General features: G+C 40.6%; 1 protein-coding gene across 1 annotated transcript; it reads right to left on the bottom strand.

Moving 5' to 3' along the window:
- Positions 1–7,837: 7,837 nt before the first annotated feature.
- On the bottom strand, positions 7,838–8,779 carry LOC146866787 (olfactory receptor 6F1-like). The gene has a single exon (XM_085617612.1). The coding sequence runs from the start codon at positions 8,777–8,779 to the stop codon at positions 7,838–7,840; it is 942 nt and encodes a 313-aa protein (XP_085473738.1).
- Positions 8,780–15,682: the final 6,903 nt, after the last annotated feature.

Here is a 15,682-nt window from a genome sequence, read left to right on the forward strand (position 1 = left end):
GTTCAAAATGCAACGCAATTTGCTAGTCACAAATTAGTGGGTCATACATCTGTCCCCAAATGTAGGAATGGTGGCTTGCTCAAGACGTTCCCTGTGCTGCGAGTAGAATTCTGTCTTCTGTCTTCTTCTGAACGTTTGCGCTATCATCAGCTGACCTACTGCCTATGGACGGCACTTGGTCTGCCACCGGGGAAGTTCCCCACTTCTCCCATTCTTCAATACTTACGTTAACTGGGATGGTATACAGTCTCCAGCCTTTATTGTAAGCTCATTAAATCGTCTCACTCTGGACCCTCGAATAATGCAATTAGACTGGCATGGCAACTGATGTTGGACATAAACTTCTCTCCTGAGGAGTGGGAGACTCTGTTGGCCGGACATGACAGAACCCCTTTAGAGAACCCCGACTTAAGTTTTTATATTTCAGAATTCTCCATCACTGATATTGGTGCCCTGGAAGCTCAGGCGGACTAAATTCCTGTCCTATGATTGCAGCTGGGACTGCGCTATAGACCACTGTATCCTGTTCCACATCCTCTGGTCATACCCGATGTTTTGGAGATATTGGATGGATATCTGGTCTTTACATCATCACACAGTTCCTTGCCGCTCTCCTGCACCCCGCAGCTCGCCATCCTGCATGACATCTCCATCCTACCCGACTTGATGATTCATGAGCACCAGTGTGTAGCAATCTCTCTTGCAGTAATGAAGCTCTATATTCTCTGGCACTGCAGGCAACCCATTGTACCTACATCCAATGAATAGAGGATTGAACTCCACAGGGTGGCTAACCACTGAATGTACATCATACAAACTGAACGACAAATCGGACACCTTTGAGGCTTTTTGGGACCCCTTTCTAGTGACTGGCAAAATGGTGGCGGTATGAATGGCCCTGCCCCTCATCCCTAGCTCCCCTCCCCGCCTCCATGCCCAGCTCTGCCATTCTGCTATTTCTCTGGTCGGCCCAATGCCTTTTTATTGCTATTACCATCACTATTGCAAGAGGCCCCCGATGTGATACATCTACCTCCCTCTCTTCTTGTCGCGGCCATCTGGCTGGTCCTTGCACTGATGCTCCCTCTCCCATGTTCCGGCCCCTGAATGAGTCATGAATCTACCAACCCCCCCACTGCACCTCACTACCGACCCCCTTTCCTTCATCTATCTCACCTGTTGCCCACTTCGCGACTGAGGACTCCTAACTATCCTCCTTCCCTACCCTTGATTAACCTCCCAACAACTCAGTTCCATATACCTCTGCTGAGGAGATTGTGTGTAGATCTAGTAGTAGCCCTGCATCTCTACTTATTCTGCCTGAGGCGTGACTGTGAATAATATTGCATTGCAGAGCCTTATGCATGTTCAGGAGTTCTATCTCCTACGTTTGGAATAATGTTGCAAACTTATTGATACTGTACGAATTCTATGACCCAATGAACAAATGCTGCAAAAAAGAAACATAAGGGTTAAGTGTAACCAAATAGCTTATACAGGATAAGCCCTATTCATTATCATAGGGCTTGGCAATCACTTTAGCATTCACATCTTTCCCAATTTTTCATAGTCACTACACAAATTTCAAATTTCAAATTGGTCAAAACAAAAAATATGATGCTCATGTCTGCATAGACTCAGCATACACTTCCCAATTACTAGAAGCTGAAAATCAAAGATCTACATGCATCAAGCTAAATATCAAGCCATCTTGTACAAGTAGTTATAATCTTCTGGGCTGCTCTGATCCCAAAAACTGGGTACTAAAAGAAAGCTCCACCAATGATACTATATGAGAGATCAGCTAACAAAAGGGAATGCACGTTGTAATATCACTGTCAGAAAGTGGGCTATCAATTATGGAAGGGCTTACGAACTTGATAAACAAAAATACTGTGGTTAAGTTTCACACGTCTCTCAGAGAAACTCTGCTCAGCTTTGGGTAGGCAAGTCCCCAGATAAATGCATGCAAGCAGTGCCACGACTTTTACAGTCAAGAAAACAACACAATAAACCTAAGCCAATTTCTAAACATTCAGGAACCAATGATGTGCAAAATAATACCAAAACAGTTAGAATCAGATAAGTGAAACCAGATATAACTTTTGAATAGAGGTAAAAAATATCTTGGAAAAAGTAAAGAACCCGTTTCCTTTTAATTATACCTAACCTCAGCTGAGGTAGGTATTGTTTAATCTAAGGTTCGTTTTTATACAGACTTTTTATCCAAAAATACAAATATACACAGTTTGCTATTTACAGTGATGTGTGACCCCAAGTGAAAAACCATAACCCATTACAATGCTTGTGTGTAACAAAAATAAACAATCTTGATATTTCAGTATTGATTCACTGATAATAGTTAATCTCTTTAACACGGTGATATTCAGTGTCGTTCGCCTATCTTCTTAAGAATGGGAGAAGATATTTATGTATATTCGGTTACTCCCGTAATACGTAACTCGATCGGTATCCTGGTGCTTGTATCCGGTAAGGAGATATCTCTATTACGAATATCACCTTGTTAAAGAGATTAACTATTATCAGTGAATCAATACTGAAATATCAAGATTGACTACTCAGCAAACACTATCGGAGTTGGAAGATAATCTCTCTTCTACTTACCGCCACATACTGGATCCTACATGGACAGAAGTGTGCCTTTTATTGTCCCCAGAAACACAGTCCTGAAGAGACCCGGTACCTAGAGTGGGTCGAAACGTCTTCAACAACATATAAAAGAGACAGTTTTGACTAAATCATTCATAATTGCAACAAGCCTGTCCTTATATAATTTTCCAATAACCTTTTATTCCTTGTTGTTTATTTTTGTTACACACAAGCATTGTAATGGGTTATGGTTTTTCACCTGGGGTCACACATCACTGTAAATAGCAAACTGTGTATATTTGTATTTTTGGATAAAAAGTCTGTATAAAAAGGAACCTTAGATTAAACAATACCTACCTCGGCTGAGGTTAGGTATAATTAAAAGGAAACGGGTTCTTGTGTGGGCTCATCTTGAAATTTGATGTAGAATTAAATTGGTATGGTTTTTTGTGAAGAAAAGTTATATTTCAGTAACTAGGTTGTGATTGATTCAGAGTGACATAATTAATTATTATTTACAAATGAGTTCCTTGTGGATGTTGTCTTGTACTTAGTAACTACCCGGTTCACAAGGACATAAGGGTTGCTCTTGTTATTTAGAATATTGGAAAAAGTAAAGTCATTGAAAAATAACAGTTTAGGTTGACCGGGACCTAGGCAAGATATCTGACTTGCCATGATGGAGCGTAGGTCAGATACACCAATTGCATTATCCAAATAAACGTTTTTTTAAATGTATGGCTTTACGTTTTGGAAGTAAGAATCCTCAAGCTGGGAGAGGGTCCCTTGCAATCGGATGTGTCGTCATTGAGCTTCTGCTGAATTTGTTGGTTTTGGCTCTGTCTGACACAGCTGAATTTCATAACTGTCTAGGTTGTTTCAGTACTAGGATAGTTTTGCCACTTCATCTAGGTTTAAGGGATTACCATAGGATTAAGCGACCATTTTAGAATTTGGTATGTGGAGTTTACCCCGCATGGATGACAAAGAACATCCCTGTCTCAATCCGAGGAGGTCAGCTGGGCCTTCTTAGAGTCAGCAGCCTTTCTGCCTCTTGTGTCACTGGAGCAGGCAAACTTCACCAGTGGACAGCAGTTCCAGTCCCTGGGTGCCAGCAGATATCAGAAGTCCTTGAGTCTTCTTTCTCCCAGCAGGGACTTCGTCTTTAGCTGCAATTTTCCGAATTCCCGGAAGACTCTTAGAAGGTGGTTGTGAGGTGTCAGTCTAATCCTCTGCACTATCCAAATAAATAAAACCAAAGTGGCCTACTCCTTCAACCAGAATGGTCACTGCTTCTCCCTAAATCATTCTGGAGCCAGAAAGTCTAGGAAAGTTCAAGAAATTAATTATGATTATGGATCCCTTTTTGAATCTACAAGTCAAAAAAAGTACTGAAAAGGGTGTCTTTGTTCTGCCCACTGGTCGTCCCTCTCACAGATGACTAATACCTATTATGGCCTTAATTACAAGTTAAACATGTGTAGAGGCTCAGGGTGGCAAAGCTAACAATTGCAACTGGTATCTCTACACATATTTACTCCGATCACAAATTAAAATCCAAGGACTGGGAATTAATTAAGAGGACCCAGGTTTACCAGGCATAAAATGGCACAGAATTCCCAGTTCCCTGGTGTTTAGTACTTCCATCTACCATTTGCAAAAAGCTGCTAGTAAATGGAAGCATTTAATCCCAAAGAATTGGCAATTTCATTTGTTTTTATGCAAGGGCTTTTGAGCTGGGTGGAGGAGAATGAAGGGTTGTTAGGAAATTGTGGATGGGAAAGGGAAGATTAGTTCTGGCAAGCTGAGCACTGAGTGCTACCCCTTGCCAGGGAAAAAAGTTGGGGTGAGGTTGGGGACACAGGTTGGCAGCCAAAGTCTAGTGCAATTTGATGAGCTGGTTTTACAGATAGAATGTGATCCTGCGTCTCTGCACCCAGGGAAACTTAGAGCAGGAACACTGGACCAGTCATGATTCAAATGGCGATACCACCCGATCTAACACATAATCAGGTCCTGAGTGGCTAGTTGTTGAGAACACCCCGGCTCTCCTGGTCCCAGGGCCCAAGCCATTGTACTCTGAAGAGCAGGGTAGTTAACTACAGCCATGAAATGCCTTTGTTAATTTTATGGATGGGCTGACCTTATGCACTCATTTTAAAAAATCCACATATAATGGTGGTGGAGAGGGGAGCCAAGGGGCAGAGAGCTTATAACTTGGCAGGCGCTGAAATTACCACGGTTACGGCTTTCCCTTATTTAGGGGTCCTTTTCGACGAGAAGGGCTAATGCACACAACTTATAAATCTAAAAGAAATGTTTTTGCCAAGTCAGTGGCATCTGTGTTCGATTTTGCAAGTCGTTTAGGGACAAAACTAATTAAGGCTCTCATCCAATCCTATCACTCTGAATGCATCGCTTCGGCTTCATATGGGAGTGATATTTGGGGCTGTAAAAAACACATGGCTTGAAATCATTGAGAATACATTTCTGAGACAACTCATGGCAGTGCCCCAATCCACAGCTTCTTTTGTGATACATGAAGAACTAGCTGTGGTTACATTTGGGATTTACTGTCTATACGGCCTTTTTAAGATGGATTCCAATATGGTCTAATCCTGATTTGAAGCGCAATAGGATCATTTTGAGGGACTGTATGTACTGGATAAGGCCAAATCCATGTTATGGCTGAATTATGTTAATCTGTTTACCAGGAGTTGGGTCGCCCTGACTGGAACTTTCATTCTAAGAACATCAGCAGGGGGGGTTATCGTGGGCGAAAAAGTATTTTTGTGCCAGAGCTCAGCCTACAAGGGACCGTCCAGAATTAATAAAACCTTTTGTTTGTGTGGTATCATTTCCACTTTTGGGCGTATCGAGCCATACCTCATTTCTGTCACTAATCTCCAGCATCGTTTATGTTAACTCATTTTAGGTTGAACCATCTGCATTGGCTCTTAGTGGACCCTATCGGTTAAAATAAAGTCAATAATCTAGGCCCATGTATTTGTGATAATTTCTCAGAACAGAAAACCTTTCATTTTGTCCTGTTTTGCGATCTTTATTGTATCTATTGAAGACAGTTTATTTTTCCTCTACTGAAAGGGAAGGAGTTGACTCAGGCCAGACCCGCTTTATTTTTTTACAAATGTTATCCAATTAATTTGTATGATTATAATGACTGCTGGTAGGCTAAAAAACGAAGGGGGTTATTGGCACTCTGTATATTGCATGCACCTACACTCACATATTTTATTGGCTTTGTGTTAAATACTGTATTGTTGCCCATCTGTGTGTTATTATACTGAGATCGATTCTTCTTCTGAGGTTGTTTACTTCTTGCTGCTATCTTTGTATGAAAATGTCTGTCATTAAATGTTTTTATTGTATGCTTGTATCTTTTATGGTTTTTATTAACCGATTAATGATATTTAACTGACTGACTGACTGACTGACAACTCCAGCCAGGAATGTGTATTGAGGCTGTGATAGTGAGATGAGTGGCACAACTGTTCCTAAAAAACAATATACCAAAAGAGAGAGAAAGGGATTTCACAACTAAGTTGTAAGGGGTACCCCCAGTCCCCTAAGGTATACAAAAATAAACAAAGACGGGGGTATCCTTAAATGAGAGAAGGTAAAACCTTCTATCTGTTAGAGAGTTCACAGAGAAGTAAAAAGATAAATTATTTCTTTTTTATGAAACCCCTCACTCACCAACCTAGTTGGTGACGTGCTTCATCATCGGGGTCCACCCGGGCAGCCGAATACCACCCGGGTGTGCTTCAACGCCTGATTACAGTGGAGCAGGTTTGTTATCATGTCAGTACGTGTAAGTGACGTGTGTGAGTGAGTGAAATAAAGTTAAAAGTAATCCTACTGTACTCCCTAATGAATTTAATATGGAGCAGCAGGATCACCATTAAAAAAGTGGTGAGGTGTAATACTAATGTAGGTTTGATTTGACCTAAAGTATTATCCAAAAATTGATGGTCTACATGTTTCAACCTTTGAGTGTAGTCACAGGTTTTCATCAGGACCTATCGACACACCGGGCGGTCTACACACACTAAGGTGCATCCAACCCTGGAGCGTCTGTGTGCCACCTACATATACTTGCGGAAAACACAAAGTACATTTTTATAAATGTATTTTTCCACTAAAGTTATTAAAAATCTGATTTCAACTTCAAATCAAATTTGAAAACTGAGTGGAAAAGTATCTTGATGAATTTTGATAGAGTTTGCATAAACGAGGATAAAAAATTGTTATTTTAATTGTACTAAAGCCTGTTTATGGAAAATCGGTTTTAAAACTACACTGTGAAAACAGCAGTCAGACATTCATTTACTTTGTGGGCCGACTGGTCCTAATTTGTAGTGGGCCACCTTTTAATATATTAATCATCCTGCCCCATGGTTTGCAAGTCTCACTTTAGGCGCAGCTTAATAATATACAAAAATATGTTTTCCTACATGGCAAATACATCTTTCCTTTCCATGTACACCACAGTGCTTTTAAATTGCAGCCCAGTTCGTGCACCAAGGCTCTCCCGGGAGTCATACTTTTGTGTCATATACCTGGGTGGTGGAAATATGCCTGGTAGCCTTTTAATTTCGCTGCCATTTGGTGCACAGTCTTACCTAAAAATGAAATATATCTATTCTGTGAAATCTTTTTTAGCTGTACAATTGTAGGGCCACACCATACACATTGTGGAACTGAATAGCAGTGTCACAGTGCACAGAGTCCTAACAGCAGTAAAAGGAAGGTCCAGAAAATGGTTAAAAAAGTCTGGGGTGCAAATTCATATTAACAAATTCACTATGCCTGTCTTAGCTGCTACTTCCTAAACTGGATTTTGGAATCTTGAATGTTTTAATCTGGTAAAGAGTATTGTGGAAGGAATAATATACAGCATTTTACAGGGCAATGGCTGGTAAATAATGATAAAGGGGTGATTCTTCATTGTCGATTTTATCCCAGAAACAGTCATTAAAAGCATACTTCAGACCCTTTAACAGACCTGCCATAAACTATTCTCTTTAGCACCACTGAGTGTTGAAATGCTAATAATATGCATTTACAGCTATGATGGCGTGTGAGTTATTTTGCCCATAGTTAGCTTTGAAAGTATACAAGTCCCCAAACATTTTTTTAAGAGGGGGAAAGATCTTTGTAAGTTGCTGGGCTTCTCCAACCACTGGAGCATTAGAAATTATTGTATTTAATGTGCCATTTTGTTTCTCAGTATAGTCCTTCCAAATTGCTTTCTAATAGCAACTTTCATTTCTTTGTTCCTTAGACAATAAATTAATGGATTCAGAAGAGGAGTAACTACGGTATTGAAGATACCGATAAATTTGTTGATCGCCACAGGGTATGCAAAAGCTGGCCTTACGTAGATGAAGATGGCCGTACCATACAAAATCACAACCACAATGATGTGAGATGAACAGGTGGAGAAAGCTTTCTTTCTCCCTTTCTTGGACGGGCCCCTCAGGATGGTAACAATAATAAAGACATAGGAAATTATAGTCACTAGGAAAGAAGGTAGAATAGTGAAGCAGGCCAGGATGAAGACTGCACTCTCCATTATGCGGGTGTCACTGCATGAAATTTGTAGCAGTGGTGCTACATCACAGAAAAAATGATTGATTATATATGGGCCACAAAAGTAGAGTTTAGATAAAACAATTACTGGAACAATAATAGCCAGGAATGCAACTAACCAGCAGGCACCAGTAGCCTGGAGACAAACGTTCTCATTCATGATGGTGGTGTAACGGAGTGGGTTGCAAATGGCAATGTAGCGGTCAACAGCCATCACCCCCAGAAGAAAGAACTCAGTGGTACCCAAAGAAAAATAGAAGTAAGCCTGAGCTAAGCACCCAGGCAAAGAGATGATGTTCTTTTGGAGTAAATTGGGCAACAATGTAGGTACAATGGAGGAGGTGTAAAAGATCTCCAGAAAGGACAGATGGGAGAGTAGTTGGTACATTGGTGTGTGAAGGTGTCGATCTAACTTTACAAGTGTGATGATAGCGATGTTGGCTGTCAAAGTGAGAATGTAGATGGCCATGAACACGAAGAAGAAGAAGATCTGAAGCTCAGCTCCAATGGGGAATCCCAATAAAAGGAAATAGATCACATCTGTAGCATTGTCCATCTTTTTCCTTTTATCTGTGAAACATCAAACACATAATAATTAAACAAATAAGTTCATAGCTAGTATGGGTGAAATTTAAATTGCACCAGCTTAAATTGAATAATTGGGGAAATTTCACAGTTATGCTTGTTATGCAAAATTCTCGAAATTACTCCATTAGATCACTCCACATAATTACATATCATTCACCATAAAAATGTACTGCGAATGAACAGCAGAATGAGAGCGAATGTTGTCCGCTGTGCTTTTGTTAATAAGTGTCCTTGCTCAACAAATCGTTGCGGTGTGAAGTGACATATTTGCATTTCGTGTAATTAGGCATAATTTCACATAATTGTTCAGACGTTTTTCGTAATTACTCAAACAGCAAATTACGTAAATGTTGCACACACCTACTTCGCAATGGCACAGGTAACAGTAGAATTAAATGCAATTGCCTGCTACATTCTACATACCAAGCAAGCCCATTAGTTGCACAAGCCCCTTCCTCCTTGCGACCTTGTACGACTGTGCATGCACTGAATGAGAAAGAGACTGCTACTGAGATTGCTTCATCTTCCTCTGAACTAGATACCTCTGTTGACAGGCCCACAGTTTCCACTAGAGGTCAAAAAACAAAATCAAGAGCAGCTCGTACTGCACCCCCGCTGACTAAGAAAAGGAAGAGTCGAGGCCCTACTAAACCTAGTAAACCTGCAAAAAAAGCAACTGGGGGAAATTTAAGACCTGAGACAAATGAAATAGCTCCTGTGGAATGCCCCCTGGTTACCGCCCCGTCCACACCCAGAGGGAGTCCTGTTGTTAGCCCTAAAGACGGATCTTTTTGAGGGAGATTAGAAACTATGATGTCCGTTCTATTAGAACCCATTTTCCAAAAGATAACTCTGATAGAAGCAAGGCTTATTATAGTAGAGGAATTGGTTTCCAGTAAATCGTCTGTAACAGGCCCTGTGCATCCTAATTTTAGTACACATGTTGTAGATGCTGTGGAAAATGGGAAGAGAATGGTTAACCCAGCAACTATTAATAAAGGGACACCAGAACGCAATGAGAATCCTGTCACTCTGGGTGTTGTAAACCATTTAACCCTCATAGAGGCTCCTACTGAGACCCCTTCTACAACTATGTTACCTTCCAATACAACATCTGATAGTAGCATAGTTTCCGGTAAAGGTAACAGAGAAGCTGGGAAGATAGGACCTCACGTAGTGGAGGAAAAGGAAGAAAAGGGGTCAAACCACCAATTTCTTCGAGTGAAATCCCTGAATCTTACTAGAAATTAGAATCTTCCGCCAGAAGCAGCCCTCTACACAGTTGTCTTAACGAATATCCCCCCAGTCCCTGTTAACTCCTTGGAGCATTGGTCCACTTTGCGTAACAAGTCCTTACACTTGATTGCGTCAAGGACAGGTATCAGCAATGCTCTTTTTTCTGAATTTAAAATGGTAAGGAGAATTGGATGGGTAGGAAACTCCATTAAGACCCTTCATGGAGATTGCATACTGGTAACTTTTAATTCACCCCACTTGGTTCATACAATTCTGGAATGGAGCAGTAACGGGCCTGTTAATCCCACCGAGATTAACATTCTTCCACAATGTTATTTTTACCAACCGATCAGACCACGTAGACCTAGGTTTGGGGTGGAAAAGTACCAAGGTAGGGGTGAATTAAGGTACATGTACCCTGTGAGCAATCGATTTGATGTTTTGAACTCACTGGAGGCCATTGATTGACTGGGTCAGGGGATGGTTACTGATTTAAACTTAGCCGCTATTGGGTCTACCAGGAGCAAAGATGCTGGAAAATTGAAAATGGGTAAAGCTACGATTACACATTCCCAAACTGCTAACACCCCAGACGAACTTCAGGGCCCTGTATCTCATTTGTGTGCCAATCAAACTGGATCATTAGCTCCTCTAGAGGCCCCTCCCCCCCCCCGGTATCCCACACGACAATGATAGACAGTGATAAGCGCGCTGTTTGTCACATTGTCTCTTGGAATATCGCTGGTATTCGCCCTAAGCTAGACAACCCACTTTGGCAAGCTTTTATTTCCCAATCAGACATCCTGTGTTTACAGGAAACCTGGACCCAGGAAGTGATTCACATAAATGGGTATAGGACATTTCACACCCCAGCCATGGACTCATCAAGCGTGAGGGCAAAAGGTGGGATATGTACCTATATCTCTAGTAATTTAAATGTGAAGGAGGTAACATTATTAGTTAGCGACCCTTATTTTTAAGTCGTCGCAATAGATATTGACGCAGGGTATTGCCTTGTTTTGACTAATTTTTATAATAATATTCCCTCTGACAAAGTTAGTCTTGTCATAAAAGATCTGGGCAAACGATTAAAAAATGTAGGTGTGAATAAGGCAAAAGAAACAATTCTGTTGTTGGTTGGCAATTTTAATTGTGCACTGTGTCCCAACTTTGATGATAATATTTGTGGGTTGCAGGAGGATGGGGCCCCTACCTCTCACTTTAAACATTCTGTAGTGGGAGATTTGTATAATGACATAATTTACAGTCTCGATCTGGGCTTTGTTAATGAATTGTGTACCCCCCCCCCCTCCCCCTGTCCATGCCCTGGACTTTTAGCGGGCGCAGACTCTGTTCCACAATAGATTTTTCCCTAATCTCAAATAATCACGCTAATTTTATTCAATCATTTAGCGTCCCAGGGATTGCACTGAGTGATCATTTCCCCCTTTGTACGGCGATTACACTCCCTTCAAATGGAATTACTAGGCCGTCAGTTAGCGATAGGTTACTGGAGAATGTTGCTCTGGGTAGTCTTAACGGTTACTCAATACACTGGTCAATGGTTGACCGGACCGCCACAGTTAAGTATGTGATAGGTAAATGCAAGGATGCTATTGAGAGGTGTCTGAGTGAAACTGCTAGCCCAGATATTATTTTAAATTCTTTTAAGGAGATTTCCAGTACAATACAGGCATCTCTCCTTAGAAAGAAAAGGGGCTCTAGGAAATCTAATGGTTGGTTCGACTTCAGGTGTACACAATCATATTCTATCTTGAAAAAAGTGTTGCACACGATACCGAGAAATCAAAATGATATAAGACACGCCAGAGGGGAATACAGGAAAGCTATTAGGGATAGGAAAGTCACCCTGAAGAGAGATGCCTGGGAAGCCTTACACGAAGCCTCATTGCTAGGTGATGGCCAGGCCTTTTGGAGGGCGGTCAAGGCGCCCTTCCTCAGAAGTGATCCTGGCCCTTCCATTGAAGTCTCTATCACTGGCGACCAATGGATTTGCCATTTTTCAGCAGTTTATAAAGGTGAGGGAAATCCGGATATCCTGTATAATAATGAATATGAGAAATAGCAGTTAATCTCTTTTCCTGCAGTTGTGAATCTTGACTTCACTCTGGATGAAATAGAGCGGGCTCTCTCTTCTAGCCAGGGAGGCAAAGCTCCTGGCCCCAATGGGGTCCCAATTGACTTTTTTAAGTCAAACATATCTTTGTGGGGCCCCATCATTCTTCAGGTATTGTCTGCAAGTTGCAACTCAGCTTTTTTACCCACCTGGGTGGAATCAACCATTGTGCCTATTTTTAAGAAGGGGGACAGGCAAGATTCTGGCTGTTACAGGCCCATCTCTTTGTTGGACGCTATAACTAAAGTTGTGGGCCATGTCATCTTGGAACGTCTTCAAGATTGGGCGGAGGCAAACTCTGTCCTATCAGACCTCCAATACGGCTTCCGTGCAGGCCTGGGCACTGTTGAACAGGGTCTTAATCTGTCATTATTGATTGGGAAATACACAAGGGCAAAAAATAAAAATGGGAATCTGTTTTTAGTATTTGTGGATCTAACAGCTGCTTTCGACTGTGTGATCCACAGTAAACTCTGGGCCATTTTAGGAAAATTGGGGGTAGAAGATAGGATTATTTATTACCTTAAAATATTTTACAATGAAGCTACGGCTCGAGTCCGTTGTGGGGTAAATGGGGAAAGGTCAGGTGCTTTTTCGATAAATACTGGTGTTAGGCAGGGCTGCGTTTTGGCCCCCTTCCTTTTTAACCTTTATATTAATGGTGTGGAAGGGGCCCCACTTGAAAATAACAACGACTGTCCACTTGTGGCTGGGAGACCCATCCCAGCACTCTTATACGCAGATGACGCAGTTCTGATGTCCCAAAAGCAGGTGGGCCTTCAGAGGCTGCTGGACAGCTTCACAAATTTTATGAAGAATTTAGGCTTGAGAATAAACACGTCTAAAACGTACTCTATGCACTGTGGGCGTAGGGCAAAGAAAATTAATACAATGTTTGCTGCAGGACAAAGGATCGAGGCCACGGCCAAATTCTCTTATTTGGGGATTCTTTTCACGCACGGTGACACATGGGCGCAAGCGGTTGACGCCAAGAAACTGGCTTTCCTTAGAGCCACCACTGCCCTTATTAACTTCGCTAAAAGATTGGGTAAAAGACCACCGGTGGAACTCATAAAAATATATAATGCCAAGTGTGTCTCATAAGCCACCTATGGAGCAGGGCTCTGGGGGCTAGCAGATGTGAATAAAATCCAGCATGTTGAGAACTCATTTCTCAAATATCTTCTATCAGTCCCAAGTGGTACTTCTTCTTCCGTATGTCATGCAGAATTGGGGCTTACCTTTATCTCTGATTTAATGAAGCTAGAGCCTATCCTTTTATGCCATAGGCTCTGGATTAAGGAAGAGGCAAAATTGAATCGGGAGATTATTTTAGATATCTGTAAACTGGATGGGTTTTTGAACATCCCCTGGATTGCGTACGTACGTAATTTCTTAAATGACCTTGGCCGTTTGGAGAATTTTAATAAGTTCACTTGGGACTATTTCAAGGACGGATTTGAGAAGAGAAGGGCTACTGCTTCTGGAAAGCCACAGACTGACAAATGATTCATTAAAACCGACCGTACTCCAAAATCAGATGATTTTAACCACATTTAAAATTCAACCCTATCTAACCTTTGTACCTGGTGTATACGATAGATTCATTTTAACAAGATTTAGACTGGGGTTTTTTCATAGATTGGTGATAATAGTTCTTCCCAATCAACGATTCATGTTTTATTCTTCTGTAAACTGTATTCTCACTTAAGAAAATTGTACATAGTGCCCGTTTTAAAAATGTTTGGTCTCCGCCAATGTCGACCAGCCTTTCAGGCTCTGCAATATCTTGACAATGAGCATAGTGTTTTTAGAATCGTGATCTTTTTAAAACAAGTTTTTATTCATCGGAAGCTTATGCATGTTTAATTGATTTTTAGCTTCATATTTATGTCCTTTTATATGTACTGAAGATCGTGTTTTAATGATAATTATGATTTTTTTTTTTTAAAGTAATTTTCACCTACTGTACATATTTCTTTCTTATGTGGTTTTATGATTGAATAACATATCAATCGAATAAAGCTTCTGTGACTGACTGACTACTGCGAATGAACAGCAGAATGAGAGCGGATGTTGTCCGCTGTGCTTTTGTTAATAAGTGTCCTTGCTCAACAAATTGTTGCACGGATGCATTTCGCACTAAATTATAGTGTGAAGTGACATATTTGCATTTCGTGTAATAAGGCATAATTTCACATAATTGTGCAGACGTTTTTCGTAATTCCTCAAACAGCAAATTACGTAAATTTTGCACACACCTACTTCGCAATGGCACAGGTAACTGTAGAATTAAATGCAATTGCCTGGTACATTCTACATATTTAGGGCAATAGTTTAGTAAGAATGCACAAATATTGTCATGTATTAGAACTTAAAATGGTTACAGATCAGCCAATCAGGCTTCAAGGAGCACAATTAATTATTTACATTCCTTTTATTATGTTTTCACACCTCGATGTGAGAGGAAATCCGTAGTTAACAGACATCATTAGAAAGGATTTTGTTTTTGCCCTTAGCCCATTTGAACAGTTCATGCACACTTTGACTGTTTCTATATTTTAGTATTTTGCTTTCCCCAGTATCTGCAGATTTCAGACTTTTTCTTCACTCATCAGTTTTGATATTTTCTCGGTACAGCTGAACCTAGTGCTAACATACTGTAATAAAATTGATTATTAATAGAAGTGGGTGGAAGTCCCCTACAAGGAATATAGTAACAAACTTGTTAAGGTAAAACACATTTTAATTCATTTAAACCTGGGCTCAACCCCCTAGTAGCTATATCACAGAGCAGACAGGCTTAACTTAAGGAAATGTGTAAAGTTTTTAATAGTCACAAAACAGTAAAAAATGTAAAACACAGCACAAAAAAACACCATTAATTTAGAGTCATAGAGGATAATTTAATGAATAAAATGACACCAAAAAAACTAAATGTTAAAATGGAGAATCAGAGATAGGTTTTTTAGAAATTTAGGAGAAAAATGCAAAGAAAAAGTAAAGCGCAACTCAGTGGTTACTGTTTACAGTTGACCAGGACCTAGGCACGATTCCAGCCCAGCTGTGACGAAGCACAGATCTAATACACCAGTCAAAGATTTTACATTCTGACTTATTGTTTGCAATGGAAGTCGAAATCCTCAAGTGGAGAAAGGTTGCAAGCTATATTTACCAAAGTCCTCTGAAAGCTAGATAGTTGATGGACAAGATTCCACTTAAGCCTTTGATTGAGGTGGAAAACGGAGAAATTTAAATTTCATGGCTACTGAAGTTCTAACAGTGGGTGGACTCTTTTCATGATCGTGCCAGGTCAATAATTCTATCATTGAGCTAGTCTTTTTTATAGAACTCAATATCATCAAGTTGAGCAAGTCTGAAGCGTATCCAATGAAGTCCTCTCAAAATACGCCATTGTTGCAGCGAGGTCCTGCTGAAGCTCCAGTAGCCTTTGAAGGCCAAACATTTTCTAAGTAACAACTTTTCAGAGTTTCTAGA

This window comes from Triturus cristatus, chromosome 1_2, assembly GCF_964204655.1.
Source record: "Triturus cristatus chromosome 1_2, aTriCri1.1, whole genome shotgun sequence".
NCBI lineage: Eukaryota > Metazoa > Chordata > Amphibia > Caudata > Salamandridae > Triturus > Triturus cristatus.